Source organism: Hyperolius riggenbachi, chromosome 9, assembly GCF_040937935.1.
Source record: "Hyperolius riggenbachi isolate aHypRig1 chromosome 9, aHypRig1.pri, whole genome shotgun sequence".
NCBI lineage: Eukaryota > Metazoa > Chordata > Amphibia > Anura > Hyperoliidae > Hyperolius > Hyperolius riggenbachi.
The window spans coordinates 73346602-73360796 of NC_090654.1; the positions used below are offsets into that span (position 1 = coordinate 73346602).

The following is a 14195-nucleotide window of genomic DNA, read 5'->3' on the forward strand; positions in this document are numbered from 1 at the left end:
ATTCTCAGTTTCCTAGTTCCACTGTTTCACTACCCTATCCCATTCTCTTCAGTCTACCTTAACCTTACCTCACACTAAACACCATCATAGTGTAAGAGCCGGTTTCTATGGCCTGTTTGCAAGCAAACAGAGAATTTCTAGTCTTCTCAGTCAAGCTATTGGCCCCATGAAAAGAACACAATCGGTGGAACATTTTTTGAATTGCCTGTAAGCCTCACCAGCCTGTAATAATAGATGGACACACCTTGGAGATCAAGTACTGACCCAGGCCAAGCCATCTCCACTTCTCAATGCTGATGATGGCATCTGTGACTTTATCCTGGGTAGTTGGGGTGCAGAACAATGCAGCATGTTACGTTGCCTCATGACCAGGAATATTTGCTTTAGGCCTCGTTCACATCAGGGCCGTTTCTGTGCGCTTTCCACAGCGCACTGCCCTGTGCGTTCAGCAAGGTATTGATTTTTCCATGTAACTAAATGTAGCTGGTTCACATCTATGCGCTGCGCTGAGCAGCGTTACAGAAACGTAGTGTTGCATGCATTTCTGTGCGTTGAGCTGTAAAGCGCACAGCAATGCAAGTGAATGGGTCCGCTTTTTTAGCGCATAGAAGCGCATACAAACGCATAGAAGCGCAGGCGTTTTTTACCCCTAATTGGAGAAAAAAATACATTTACATACAAAAACAAAGTTTTATTGACAACTGCTGCTGCTACAGTAAACAAAACGTGCTTTAAAGAAGCGCAGCGCAACGCACAGAAACGCGGACTAAAGCGCGCACAAGCGCATGCATTTTTTACCATGCGCTTTAACACGTTTTCCAGCGCAGCAGATGTGAACGAGGCCTTAGCGTGAACCGAATCAAGATGCTAGGGGTTTTTTTATGCCTCGATGCCCTCTCCAAACAGGTTCCCTTGCTGATTCTTCTGCCACCCTTGCTGTCTTGCTGGTCACTCTTGCTCCCTGGTTGGACACCCTCCACTGATCCTCCCGCCAAACTCTTTCTGCTGCCACTGTGTCTCCTCCCCTGCCAGTTTGGTCACCACTGCCTCCCACTCTCGTCTCCACAAGTAGAACGTGCATGCTGAGAATGCTTGGGATGTTTGAAAATGACTTCCATTCCTCGTTCGGGCCATCAGTCTTTGTTCAGCCACATTTCCTGTGTTCACCGTGTTTAGCCTCCATGTGATTATGTGATGTTATGTGTCCACAGCAAGGCTGAGTGATGGTGGATGCAGTGATAGAATACTCCAGGCTAGAGTCAGCAATGCCAAACATCCCCAACTCGCTTGGATGTACACTTTGAATTTTGAGGGTGAGCCAGGTGGATTGGCTTAAAGTGAACTCGAGGTGAAAATAAACTGATGAGATAAACAATTGTATTTATCCTCCTACTTCTAACAATGACTTTTTTAGATAGACCATGGTTTTACTTTATACTTAAACATTTACAAAGTAGATTGAATGTTTTGTTGTCTCTGCTCAGTGGCAGCCTATTAAGTGTCCCTAAATGGAAATACATGAACTATTGACCTTTTTTTTTTTCTCTCTCTCTGCTCTCAAAAGTTGTATTCTGCCAGGCCTTTTATGGCTGTAATTAGCTTATCCGACAAGACAGGAGCTGTCACTTTTATGGCTAGAAATTAACTCTTTCAGGCACCAAAAAAAAAAACAGCCTTGTTGTTAATATTTTTTGCACTGTACGTGTTTTTGCACTGTACGTGTTTATCTCATGTCACATGCCACCTAGAGTACACTTTAAATATAGCCAAAGTGTGATCTAAAAACAAGTCTGTGTTTTTATTAGAGTATATATAGTAAATGTTAAAGTTATGCATTCATCTCATCCTAAATAGATCTTCCTTAGCATGGCCGGTTTATGCTTCCTAATATTTGCACAGTAAGAACTTTTAAGGGAAATTAATATTTCACAGCGAGGGAGTTCTACTAAGTATATGTAAAGTAATTATTAAATCATTTTTAGTGCCCAGTTGGTGACCAAATTGCTTTCACACCGTGATGAGTACAGTAAAGTGTGGAAACTGCTGATTCATTTCTCTTCTTCCTGAGTTTAGGGGATTGAAGCAATTTTTTGCCTTCAGACAACATTAAAGGGGTCCAAAACTACACTGGCAAAAGCAAAATAGGTGATAAAGATACATACTAAGCCTCACCAGCTGGTCCCTTCCCCCATATTAAGCATTTTAGGGTGTGCTCCTGTAAACTAAGCAGCTCTGCATACCAAGCATCTTTGGTTGACCCCCACATACTGCATACTAAGCATCTGATGCACCCCTCTTCATACTGAGCAGCTCTGGGTCGGCCCCGCATATTGCATAGTAGGCAGCTCTAGCTTTGCCCCCACTTAGTGATGTAGGGATCACCATAACAACTGCTATGGTCCCTGTAGCCACACAGTGTGTGTGGCCGGGGGCAATATTGGGGTCTGCTGTGGGGCCTCGTGGAGAACCATGGTGAGCCATGGTGAGCCATGGAGGTGCAGAGTAGTGACAGTGGAGCATAAGAGACGTGACCTCTCCAGGCTCCACCGGTGAGCTAAAGTCTCTGTGTCCACATCTCCATGAGTACAGTGCCCTCTGTCATCACGTAATGTGCTCTACTGGGACACCTGGAGAAGGTAGATCATTGATGGTGCCTAGAAAGTGGGTCATTTCTGGCTACTTATACTGAGGGGCGCTAGTTTAGGCTACCTATACTTAGGGAGGGGGAGCTCTAGATACCTATACTGGGGGCTACCTAGGACTATTTAATACTGATTACTTGTTACTGGAGAGCTATGTAATACTGGGGGGCACCTTTAGCTACCTAAAATTGGTGTGGGGGAGGGCGCAAAAGTGCCTTAGATTTCTTTTTTTTTGGGGGGGGGGGGAGGGGTATGGGCCCCACGTGACTTCATATTTTACAACTTGTGGGTGGACCCTCTTTGTGTTTGCCGGTATATAATATAGTGGGGAAGCATGGCTGAATTTCCAGAGCTGTAAGCCCAGTCAATTTTGAGAAAATAGATTTAGAGTGAATCTCCAAAAATTTTACCCGGAAATCCGAATAATGCCGTCCAAAGAATTTCAGCACCATTACTTGCGGAGAGAGTCACGGAGTTGCTTTCCATGCTGTGCTTTGCATGACTTTGATGTTTCCTCCTTCCAAGTTGGAAGGAGAAAACATCAGAACATACCAGCATCAGGCCCGGATTTACCTCACAGGAGCCTTTAGTCACAGCTGTCTTGACACCTTCGACTTGGCCCTCCATAAACCTACAAATCCTCACCAAACTGAACCGCAAGTGGACTGGCTGGCTCAGATGTCGCTTCTCTTTTACTTCCCTTGCATGTTATAGGTAGCTGCAGAGGCGCCCTTTAGTATTAGGTAGCCAGAAGTACCCTCAATATTAAGTAGCTAGAGGTGCCCCCAAGTATTAGGTAGCTAGAGGAACGTCAGTATTAAGTAGCTAGAGGTGCCCCTGACTAAAGGGAGATCTCATAACTGGAATGCAGAGAGCAAGGTGAGTAACCTCTCATTTACACTCAGCTCAGGACTCTGCATAGGGAAGGAGCGAGGGAGGCACTCAGGGAGGGGATTGAGCCGCATTTCCATCATCAGACACCTGTAGGCATGTGCCCTACAGTGCCTTATGGGAAACCCAGCCCTGACCAGCAGTCATTGATATGCACATCTTATTAGGATTAATGGCTCAATTTGTTTGAAAACAGAAACGGGCCAAACAATTGCTGAAGCAGCTGCACTTGATTGTTCTATTTTCAAGCTGCATAAAATTCACATCAACTCAGAATTATTTTTTATCTCATTGACCATTACATTAGATTAGAAAGTAAAAAAAAATCTAATGAATCTTCTTTTGTCAAGACTGTGAGTGTCTGAGCTCTCCAGCAGTCAGTCTAGCAGTTGTTGCAGGTGGGGAAAACAAGCAACACAAGTTCCTGATATGTTCTGATAATGATGCCTGCAGGGAGAGGGAAATCCCTAGGCTGTATGTACAGAATAGAAACTAATGTAGCACAGAGTACAGATTCCAGACTAGAAAAATAGTGCAACTTAGGCATATAGCCAGTTTTTTTTTAATTTGTCACTGGCTGCAAACTGAAATCGAAAAGTCATTTGTTATAATTTCAGCAAAGCTTGCTGTACAGAGGCGCCATCTTAAAAACCTGAGTGGGGTCAGGTTCTAATACTCCCCACCTGCACTTGAAGTGGTTGCCTATGGGTAACCCATGTTTGTTAGTATATCTTAATATTTTGCTTTAAACCACAACCAACTTAACAATACTACACCATATTGGGCTCTCAATTTCTCTTTGTTCTTCCAAGCTCACTTGTTATAATATTAACATTGCAAAAAATGGCAAATACAGCATGATGACTCCAAATTTCTTGTCTCCTTATACACCGAGTGGCCAAAAAATTAGACAGAACCTCTAATAACAAGTTGGTCCACCTTTAGCGCTGATCAAAGCCAATATTCTTCTTGGAATGGTCTCAACAAGATGCTGATACCGTTGCTGGGAAATGTTGGCCCATGCTGACATAATGGCAGCTCTAAGTTAGGTCCGATTGGATGTTGGCGTTTCCAAGCTTTGAAGTGATCTCTCAACTTCATCCCACAAATGCTCAATAGGATTGAGGTCAGGGGACTGAGCTGGCCATGGAAGCAATTTAAACTCTGATTGATGTTCCTCAAACCCATTTGAGACCAATTGAGCATGGTGGTGAGGGCCCACAACAGGTGTCTTTTCCTATTTTTCTGTGATGCCAAAGGCACTCTTTGCTGCTGTTGCTGCTAAAGCACGTCCTTTTCAAAGTCTGACTTGTGCATTGGGATGTGCTTTGTGTTGCACCTGCATTGAATTCATCAATAATTTGTCATGTTCCCTTCTGTTGCTGCAGACTATGCATGCTTCTTGCCTTTCACCTCTCTCGTTCATCAGCCTATTTCAACCAGAATAGTCCTTACGCTTGAAGTTTTTTTCCTCAACAGACACACTTGAGATACTGTTGGGCGAGAAAAGACTACAAGAGTCGTTTCAGAGATGCTAGCACCAGCTCTTCTTTCACCGAGGATAATCCATTGTTCGAAGTCACTTAAATTTATATGTTTGCAATTCTGCGTTGTTACATCACTGTTGGACTTTTAAATAAGTGGTGTCTTTGATCACTCAGTGTATATTGCCCCTTTACTGAGGATATTACAAAAGGTGGGGCCTGTCACTTTCCTTACCCTTTTTGCCTGACCGTGCTGCTTCTATGCATATATTCATAGTGAAAAGTTGGTTTGCCCATACAGTCCCTCCTGTGCCCTATGTGTCTATAATGTGGCACTGATCAGCGCACTGACTTTGTGATACTTGTTTAGGAAAAAACTTGCTTTGTGTAATTCACTGCAGTGTTCTGTCTACTGTATATTTCTGCAGACCAAAAAAAAAAAAAGAACAATGAATCTGCAGCAACGTCAGCTGACATCCTCAGAATTTGTATAACCGATCCATATTTTTTCTTACTATAGCAAAAGGGAGTTTCTTTTTATGGAAATCGCTACCAGAGATCATATTGATTAACACACACGCATAAAGTTAGACACAGCACAATCCATCACAGCAGAAATAATGTGAAGATGAAGATAAAACAAAGCTGTACGTTGTATGGTTACTGTATCAGCCCGGCATGATGTAGATTTCATAGTTCTGATGAAACTGTTGTGCGGTACTGTATGTAAATGCTGTCATATTTTACGTGTTGGGTTCTATGCTGAGTGTAAGCACTAAGTCCTAGTTGCTACTCTTTCACTCACTTGTATTTGGCTTTCATTCTGTTTTGGGTTAAGGCTGAGATATTATGCTAAGGATTTTATGTAGCAGTTTCAGTCATTGAACTTAGAGCAGTTCTGACGTAGACGTGAACAGAGGTGTCAATAGGATAAAAAAGACTAAAAAGTTTAAAAATATAGGAGGCAGCAGGGCCGGGCCGAGGCAGAGGCTGAAGAGGCTCCAGCCTCAGGGCGTAGTGTAGGAGGGGGCGCACAATTCATTCAGTTGTCATTCCCAATTGTGTTTGAAGCACAAAGAAATAAGAAAAGGACATACATAGCAGTGACTGCAAGCCAGATAACTAGAGATTAAAGGGAACCAGAGATGAACGTTTCACACAAAATAAACATATCAGTTGATAGCTTGTAAAGAATAAATGCTCTACCTGATAATTTTGCCGCTCTGGTGTGCCTTTTTTAGTGTTTTTTATCCATTATTGCTCCAGGAAAAATCAAATATGGCCGCCGGCTTATATCACTTCTGCTTCCAGGTTATGAGGTGTTCTGGATGTGCTGTCTAGGCTGCTATCTAGGCTAAATGCAGCCTTTCATCTATGTGCTTTCATATTGGTATGATCTGCCTGTAGGAAGTGTCACTGATAATAACTGCATTTTCATTCCTATGAGAATCTAGTGCACACAGAGCACACAGGGATCATATTACAGCCACAGAGCTTCTCTCTCAGGAGCAGCCCCCTCCCATGTCATCACAGCTCTCAGTATGCAAAGCAGAAGATCTAAGCCAGGAGGGGGAGGCTTGGGCTTGAAAGGACTTCACAGAAGAGTGACTTAGCTATAATGATTCCAGGTCAAACCTCGACTGAATTGTCGGTGGATTCTTATCACAGTTGCTAATAGACTAATTAAGCAGATAACAATGAAACTAAAAGCAGGGTAGGTGTTTACTGTCATGTTCCCACTGATAAATGTAATAAAATACATGAGGGTGCTTCATCTCTGGTTCTCTTTAAGGTGTTGGGGATGTTGGGGGCCCTGGGGCGCCTCTTAGTTTAATAGCAATTAGTGTGTGACGGCTGGGGTGGGAGGGATGGAGGGGCACACTTTGCTGTCTCAGCCTTGGGTGCTGAAGGACCTTGTCCCGGCTCTGGGAGGCAGTGGTTGACTTACCTCCTCTTAGTAGACACAAAGCAGAGTTGACAATGTATCAACAACAAGGTCTTTATTTAACATATACTCCAAGATACACAACATGTTTCACAGGTGTGACCCTGCTTCATCAGGCAGTAGGGGTGGAGCATACAACAAGTGCAGGCCTAGGACTAAGCCAAGTGCCTCTGTCAGAGCTGAGTCAAGTCAAAGCAATTTTTGTGTACCTGGAGTGGGAATTGGAGGTTTCATATTCCAAGGAGTCAGATTTGGAGTCAGATGATTCTTGTACCTACTCCATAGCCCTACAAGGGTTGAGGAGTCGGAGTGGAGGAGTCCGTATCAGAACAATTTTGGGTACCTGGAGTCAGAGTTGGTGGTTTCATAAACTGAGTTTAACTAAACTATTTAGTTGTAGTAGGAATATAAAAATGGTTTCACTAAACTTACTTTATGGCCTGTTTCCATTGCTGCAAATTTGTAGCGTTTTTCAGCGATCAGTGATTCAGACAGGGAAATGCAGCCTATTCAAATCCATAGACTGCCATCTGAATCGTACGTGGGGAGAGAATTTGGATGGCATGCTGTGTTTTTCTGCATTACACATGCGATTCTCTATAGCCATGCCTTGTACGGGCAGAGAGCATTCGCAATGTAACAAGTGTCTGTGTCTCAATCTGAAAATGCATGCTGGGCACAAGTATAAATGGATTTGTTTCCTTCATAAACATTTCTTTTTTACTATACTATTGGGTGCTGACTAAGTCTCTACAATATCCAAAAATTACTAAAAGTCTGTTGTCTGTTCATTTGTTTGTTTAATAAATGCTGATTATAATGTTTCCTTCTTAAAACAGAGGGTATTTGCAATAATTCAGCTGTAAGTGAATAACTGTGGTTTCCCATGATGCATCCCTCCCGAATATGCAAAGCATCACTTTATGCCCGTAAAGCCAGGCACTCATACAGAACCGCTGGTCCCCATCAATACATAGCATGGATTTATATGACCCTAAGCCATAGAACCATATCAATTGGTCCCCATCGGTGCATGGTATGGATCCATCTGGCTCTATCCTATAGAACCATATCAATCTATGCCATGCACTGATGAGGACGTGGAAGTCCGAAACAGGCTTGTCTGCATGTTGGATTGCTGTGGCTCTGTCAAATGTATACGTTACCAGTACAGGTAGCCCCCGACTTACGAACGACCCTCCGATACAAACGGCATGGATTCTGTGTTTCCATGGGAACAGGTAAAAAAAAAATTCAAATTTGACTTTTAAAAAATTCAAAAAAAAAATGGCTTTTAAACTTGTATAAGCAGGTACAGAGGGCAGAGGTGACACAGAGGAGGACACTGGAGGCACAGAGGAGGTACAGGGGACAGAGATGGCACAATGTTCCGACTTAGGAACAGATTCAGGTTAAGAACGACCCTACAGTCCCTATCTCGTTAGTTAACCGGGGACAACCTGTAATCCCCAGATTATTTTCAAGAATTCCCCCCAGCCGGGCACAAAACTCCTCTCCCCCCCCCCCCCCCCTACAGTGTGCACATGCCTCCTTTACTGTTGCGCGCGACCCTCTCATCTTTGCTTTGCACTGCAGGGGCTCAGCTGCGGCCACACTGTGAATTACAATTGCTGATTAGGTGTATAGATAGGCTCACTTTACACCAGCGGTTCTGGCTTGGCTTTAGGGGCATAAAGAGATGATTTAAATGTTGGAGAAACTACAGTTTCTCACTTAAAGGACAACTGAAGTGAGAGGGATATTTATTTCCTTTTAAACACTACCAGTTGCCTGGCTTTCCTGCAGATCCTCTGCCTCTAATACTTTTAGCCACAGACCCTGAACAAGCATGCAGCAGATCAGATGTTTCAGATTTGACAAGATTAGGTGCATACTTGTTACTGGTGTGATTTAGACACTACTGCAGCCAAATAGACCAGAGGGGCTGCCAGGCAGCTGGTACGGTTTAAAAGGAAATAAATATGGCAGCCTCCATACCCCTCTCACTTCAGTTGTCCTTTAAAGCTGAATTGTTGCAAATACCTTCTGTTTTAGGAAGGCAAAATTATATTTGCTTTTACTAAGAGTCCTTTTTAGTCTATTTTAGTCCCTTATACTTTCCTAGTGGTTCTGGGTCACCATGAGCTTTCTGGGTTTTCTGTTTGTTTAATAAAATCTTGAAACCGTTAAGGTACATTGACACGGGGTATTTATTTATTTTTATTTTTTTTGCTGGATTATTACTCCTTGCCATTGTTAACACTTTCATCTCGGTTTTCTTATTCTTTTCTAATTTGTGTCTCTACTCAGAATGTTGAGATGAATGTTACACACAGCAGCAAAGGCTTCTGGGTAGCCCCCTGCATTGAATATCAGCTTGCGCATTTGTCTCGGCATCTGCTGACACTCAGCAATGTTGAGCTTTACAGTTTGTATCACCAGCAGGGTGATAATTTCCTACAAGTGTACACAACATGTCTGTTCCACGCTGCCAGGCCTGGGAGGACACATTCAGCTGACACAGGAAGCTGGGATGAGGGACGGGCAGTATGGCTGCAATTCCAGAGCTTTTATAGCACAGCTTGCTGGAATAAAACTTTGTTTCATCTGGTTATTTAAAGAACAAGGAGGATGTCGGGCATTGGCTGGAGTGATCGCCGTCCACATACTTCACATTGCCCTGATAGCAAGCGGCGCACCCGACTGTAAATATCTGACCCGTTAGACAATTTTTATTTCTGTTTTGTCAAGAATGTAAGGTGGAACTCTAACTATGAAATTTGTCAAAGTCCAACTAGTGTGATGGTCATGTCTGGGAGAACTCATAGAGAAGCATGTGATCAGTTTGGTCAGGTAATATGTAAGTCTCTGATTTGCTAGTCGTGATCATGTGCTAAAGCAGGATGTGATCACAGCAAATCAGAGCTTTGCAAATTTATCAGCTGATCAAACAAATCACCTGCTTCTCCATGAGTTCTCCTAGACATGACAATCACTCCTGCCCAACTACCCACAATGTATTTTTTTCAGTTGCAGGATGACGAGGGGTTAAACTTACTGTGTCAGTTAATTATTACTATCCATGTCCTTGTTGGGGTAGGCTTGCTTTCATTTCCTGTCTGCTAAAATGGAAGGGTGGAGCAGGAAATAATTTCAATAGGGACAAGACTGCAATAACAACACAAAATATACACTAACTCTTCCTTGCGTTGCAAAATATTGTGCCTCTAATAATGTTTAGCACATAACTTTCTTGCTTTTGTGGAAAAATATAAGGGCCTATGGCTAAAAGTACTAGAGGCGGAGGATCAGAAGGACAGCCATGCAATGTGTATTAATCAAAATCAAATATGGCAGCCTCCATATTCCTAGAAAACACTTGACAAAGGCCTAGTGCCGAAACCTGTGCGCTTTTTGCTGCTATGGAATAAAAAGTTTTCTGCTATAACTGCATAAATCCAGGGGGAGACCCAGTCTTCCTTTCTTGCTAGCCTCCATATTCCTCTCACTTCAGATTGCCTTTAATATCTGAACACACCAAGGAAGGGTTGTAAAATGGGATTTTGTTATTTTACTGTTAATAGCACCATCATTGGGCAAGTTGTCTCGTGGTGCCAGCAGGAAGAGTACGGAGGAAAATACTTTTGGCCTGGTGCTCACCAGAGGAGTTTTTCTGAGCGTTTTGAGTTTTTAAATCTGCTGCTAATGTTATCCTATGTGTCTGTGCACACTGGAGCAACGAGGTTTTGTAAAAAAAAACCACAGCATTACATTTGGAAGAGCTTTTGAAACCTCTAGCGCCCAAACGCTAGTGGTTTCAAAAGCTCTTCCAAATGTAATGATCAGGAGAGTCTTATAGTCCGAAAAATACAGTAACTCTTCTTGAGAGATGGCGATAACTGGAACCCAGGGTCTTGAGCGGAAAATATTTGTAGTTTGTTCCTTTGTTTTGTTTCATTTATAAATTCGCATTGTAAAAATAACAATTGGAAACAACAGAAATTTTTCAAGGGAATCAACATTCACTTTCAAATACACTGAAGAAGTTAGATACAGACATCCTGTGCCTAGAAAAACCTAGATTAGTATACCTATATGCCACACTCTCAGTGATCGTTGCATTCCCTGTGACAGCAGGAAGGGTACACAAGGAATCTGGACATCAGTGTTGCGTCAGGTATAGTGAAGCATGCAGTCAATTAAATGTATGCCTTATTTTCACTGTTAACGCGCGTGTTTTGCGGTAATGTAAAACGCACTTTAACATGCTATGCATCACGATGCAGCAACCCGGTATAACACAATGCTCCCGCTGCTCTGGGAACGCCACATAAGTGGTGCATTCCAGTTCGGTGAACTGTGTTGCAAAAGTGACCGGTACACCACACCGCAACGCACCATTGTGAGGCCTCCATGAGCATCTGACAGGCAGGGAATTCATCACCTTTCAGCTGCTCCCGTCCACCGGCCGGGGACTTATTAGCACTCGGCACGGGAGGCAGACAGCTGGTCCCCCACGCAGTTGCATCTGACAGCAATAGCCCTGCCCAGACGCAGCATGAGACGGTTTTATGCCGCAATGTAACAGCGCCGCATGTTAGCTCTTGACACATGTGGTGTTACAACCATTGCCATTTGGCTGCACCAGAATGGCATGTGTAGATGGCACATAGGACGCTAAACGGTTCGACAAATGAGCAATTCAGCCATCTCTGGAAAAGAGGCCTTAGAGATGGTCAACGAGGTGCTCAAAGTTCTGGCCTTCATGCAACTTTAATGCAAATGATGTGCAGCTTAGAAATGGGCCAAAATCAACAGGAAGTGCTTTTTATTGACCCATTTACAATTTGACCAGAACTGCCAGCATCTTACCTACCATCCCTACTCATTCTATTCATGAATATGTTTCAAAAACACAAATCTTGATGTGGGTTTGCTTCATACTCATTTTTTATTTTTTTTAAAGTACTTCTTTGGTTGACGTTCATCCACCGCTTTCGTTTTGGATTGGAGTTTCTGCAGTACTCTTTTCAGCTTTCTTGCGCTTGTGATTTCAATCTCCGGGCTCTATTGATGTGAAAAATGGCTTCTACCTTCTCGCCTGTCCTTTGCGGCATATTTTGGCTGTCTTAAGTCTGTTCAGGTCCTTGAAGTCTTTCTTTTTTGTAAGCAATGGCAGATAAGATAAAAAGAAAAAAAATAAAGAGATAAACGGCACAGCAGACTTATGGGCCGCGTCGGATGTGTTCAAGCGTTCTGATTCCGAGGCTACAAACCACATCGGACGTGTAGCCTTGGAGAGGAGCGGCGATGACGCTTAGAAGGTGTGCGAATAAATGGAACCTAATGAAACTATTTTTTCTTTGTCGGTTACAGTGAAAACGTTCATATTTCATTGAATTTCGGGTCAGGCTTTCCCGAAACTGTAGATTGTGAAGAAGGAAATGTCAGGTCGATGTTGTAAAGTCGCCGAGTTTATAAATGTTATTTATGATCTATTCTGTTCCCCCTATGCTCCTACAAGTTTATTACAATGCACCTGTCATAAGGGGAATATGGGAGCTGCAGTGACTGATCTCCTCCTGTAAATACTGCTAGTGTGGCTGATCCCTGAGGCTATTACACTTACAGGCGCTCATCTGAAAGCAGTGTGCCGATCAGGAACCAGGGACATCACTAGAATGTATGGGACCCACCCTGCGGGAAGATAGCATAGGGTCCTCTGGGCCTATAAGCCCCACAGCAGCAGCAGATAAAGATGGCACTGCAAATGCCACGATTAATGGCAAGGAGGTTCAATTATCCAATGAATAGGGGGCGTCTAGCACCTGCTATATATTGGGCCCCATAATTTAACTTCCTTCCCGCAAATTGTGGCTTTTACTATTGTTGCCTATGGCGGCAGGGAGTAGGTTCAATTAGGCAGGGGGTTGGGGTTAGGCATGCAGGTGAAGTGTCTAGGGATAGGCAGCAGGGGTGGAGTGGTTAGGGTTAGGCAGCAGTGGTGGGGTGGTTAGGGATAGGCAGTGGGGTGAAGTGATTAAGGTTAGACACCTGGGGGGTCTTGGGGTTAGGCATAGGTAGAGGTAATGTTCAGTGTGAGAGTAGATAGGAGTGTAGTTATACATTACCTGGTCTCGGGAGATCGTGTCTTCTCCACTTCGTAGTGACCATCACCGGCCACCCCCTCCCGCCATGCAGAGTAGCACAAGGAACAGTGTATGGAAGTCTCTTCCATGCTTCACGGCCCTAGACTCAGTGCTGCCAACCTATAGCTTTCGATCATATGATTCGCATGTACATGTTTTGTCATGTTTTTGCCTATGCCTTGATAAAGGGAGCCGGGTAGGCCACGAAATGATAATTGGCTGAGATGGTTAGGCGTCTTTCATGTGTGTGCAGGAACAATAAAAGCTACATTGTTTCACAAATCTGTGTGCGGATCCCTCCCCTTGATTTTTGATTTTTTTTTGGATTACAAATGCCATGGGGCCCTAGCACCAGCAACCGCTCTATTGTAGGTATGTGATCACTTCGATTGGATGGGTCATGTGACTGACTACTTCAAAGGGAATTTCTCTAGAACGGCTGCATCAAGTATTAGAACTGTGTGACTAATGATATAGTCCCCTATTCATCATTACAAATACCACAAAATCCAGGCAGATGTACTAGAGCCTAAGTGTACATGGTAACCAGTGAAATATGTCTGAAAAAAGACACTTCCAACATGGAGTTTGTATGTTCTCATGCGTTTCATTTTTGATTTTCTCAGGGAAAGCGTGCTGGTAACTGGCCTAACTCCCCTTGTGTGCACAGTAGTGTGAGCTCCTCCAGGATAGAGAGGAATAAGAGTTATGACTGTTCTCTGCAATCGTTTTTTTGTGTAATATCTGTGTTTATCTGCTCTCCATCCTGTCTCTTATCCTGTCTTCTTTCCCTTTTCTAGATGATGGACCGTATTCGAAAGGCAGCAAAGATGCGTCCGGCAATGATGTGGCATTGGTGTCCCGACGCCAGAGTATTCCAGGTGGGCAAATTAAATCATTAAAGGAGAACACCATGATGCACCATTGGATTGGGCCTGGAATAGGTATAACATTTGTCATTTATTCCTGTTAAAGTTTTTAAGCCTAAAAATTTTACCTTTTGCAAGGTTTATACATCCTCCTTGTGTGGCCAGCTATCCAACCAGTGTGTATGAGAAATGAGCAGAAAAACAGATTGCTTGGT

At 43.4% G+C, this 14195-nt stretch overlaps 1 protein-coding gene across 13 annotated transcripts in view; it reads left to right on the plus strand.

Moving 5' to 3' along the window:
• The window catches only part of GRIP2 (glutamate receptor interacting protein 2), a 627309-nt gene that overhangs the window by 418503 nt on the left and 194611 nt on the right, over positions 1–14195 (plus strand). For 11 of the 13 annotated variants that reach the window (XM_068253049.1, XM_068253055.1, XM_068253054.1 and 8 more), the window contains exon 2: positions 13912–14055. In XM_068253049.1, the coding sequence (XP_068109150.1) occupies positions 13912–14055 (144 nt within the window). Of the gene's footprint in view, positions 1–9583; positions 9668–13911; positions 14056–14195 lie in introns of those variants that run through there. The other 2 variants (XM_068253059.1, XM_068253048.1) reach the window with 2 other exon arrangements.